This window comes from Hipposideros armiger, unplaced genomic scaffold (genome assembly GCF_001890085.2).
Source record: "Hipposideros armiger isolate ML-2016 unplaced genomic scaffold, ASM189008v1 scaffold_970, whole genome shotgun sequence".
Lineage (NCBI taxonomy): Eukaryota > Metazoa > Chordata > Mammalia > Chiroptera > Hipposideridae > Hipposideros > Hipposideros armiger.
The window spans coordinates 220,904-222,277 of NW_017732320.1; the positions used below are offsets into that span (position 1 = coordinate 220,904).

Sequence of the window (1,374 nt, forward strand, 5' to 3'; positions counted from 1 at the left end):
GTCCGTTTATCTATCTGCCTGTCATCTACCTGCCTACGTATCTGTCACCCACCTGGGTCACATAACAAAGGTCTCCCCCCACTGGCTGGACATACTGACCAAGCGGGGGTGCTGCCGGGAGTCCCAGGTCGTAAGTCACCTCTTCGGGTCTGTCACGTACATTCTAGATACAGCTCAGCGTCCTGCCGTTTTTGGAAGGGCCTCCGTTGTCACAGAGGTTTCCCCCTTACGAGGTGGGAGCCTGAGCGACGGTGCTCAGTGTCACGTGAGGGAGTCCCAAGCACCGTCGGGAAGCAGGGTGCCTGGAGATGGACCACTTGTCTCGGATTCTGAGGTCCTGGGCTTGTGGCTTAACATGCAGATCTTGGGGTGGCGGTGGGGACCCCCTTCAGCCTCACAGCAGCACATTGGCTCTTCTCCCAGGCGACAGTCTCTCTGCTTGGTAGTCACTGGTTTGCTTTGAGCTTCCGCAAGCCTTGTGCCCGCTGGAGATTAAACCCGCTGCTCTCCAGAAAAGAGGGCTCAGCGGATGATGAGACGCTTTTGTCACATCCGAACCCCCCCTGTGGAGCCTGTGGGCGTCAGAGGCCCTGGGTCAGTCCCGGGAGAAGAAGTCCGATTGCTCTCGGTTTTCATCGACAGGCCCTGTTCACGGCGTGCAAGCTGAAGGTGTTTGATGTGTTAAAAGACGAGGCCCCACTGAAGGCCGTGGATGTCGCCAGCAAAATCGACGCCTCAGAGCGTGGCACTGGATGGCTGCTGGACATCTGTGTGGCCCTGGGGTTACTGGACAAGACAGAGAGAGGTAAGGGCACGCTGGCGTGTCTTGCTAAGAGTCTCAGGGCAGAAGCAAGCAAGGCACTGAGTGAAGGTGGCCGCCGAGCGCAGGGAGGGAGGACCTGACGGGCTGTCCCCCTGCCCTCGGGAGGATGACATGTCCTCTGAGGGTGACAAGCAGAGGACGGATGGAAGGGACCAAATGGAGGCGGTTCTGTACGTCAGTGTCAGGGGAGCCACTCACAGCCTCTGGTCTCAGAGGGGCTGGATCAGTCAGGATTCTCCTGAGAAGCAGGACCAGGAGGATATACATGTGTGTGTGCAACAGGTGTTGGGTTTTACTTATTTATTTCAATAGACAGATGAGATGGAGGGGTGGATGCGTGTGTAGATAGACAGGGTGGATGGATAGATAGGCAGACAGACAAACAGATTGATAATGGGTGGATGGTAGGTAGGTAGATAGATAAGATAGATGATTGGTTGATAGATGATAGATGATGGGAGATATGGATGGATGGATGATGGATGGATGATGGATGGATGGATGGATGGATGGATGGGTGGATGGATGATGGATGGATGGATGGATGGATG

General features: G+C 55.5%; 1 protein-coding gene across 1 annotated transcript in view; it reads left to right on the forward strand.

Moving 5' to 3' along the window:
* Window positions 1–1,374, forward strand: part of ASMTL (acetylserotonin O-methyltransferase like) — a 19,048-nt gene that overhangs the window by 8,366 nt on the left and 9,308 nt on the right. Inside the window, exon 8 of the mRNA XM_019631012.1 lies at window positions 643–805. Coding sequence (XP_019486557.1) covers window positions 643–805 — 163 coding nt within the window. The remainder of the gene's footprint in view (window positions 1–642; window positions 806–1,374) is intronic.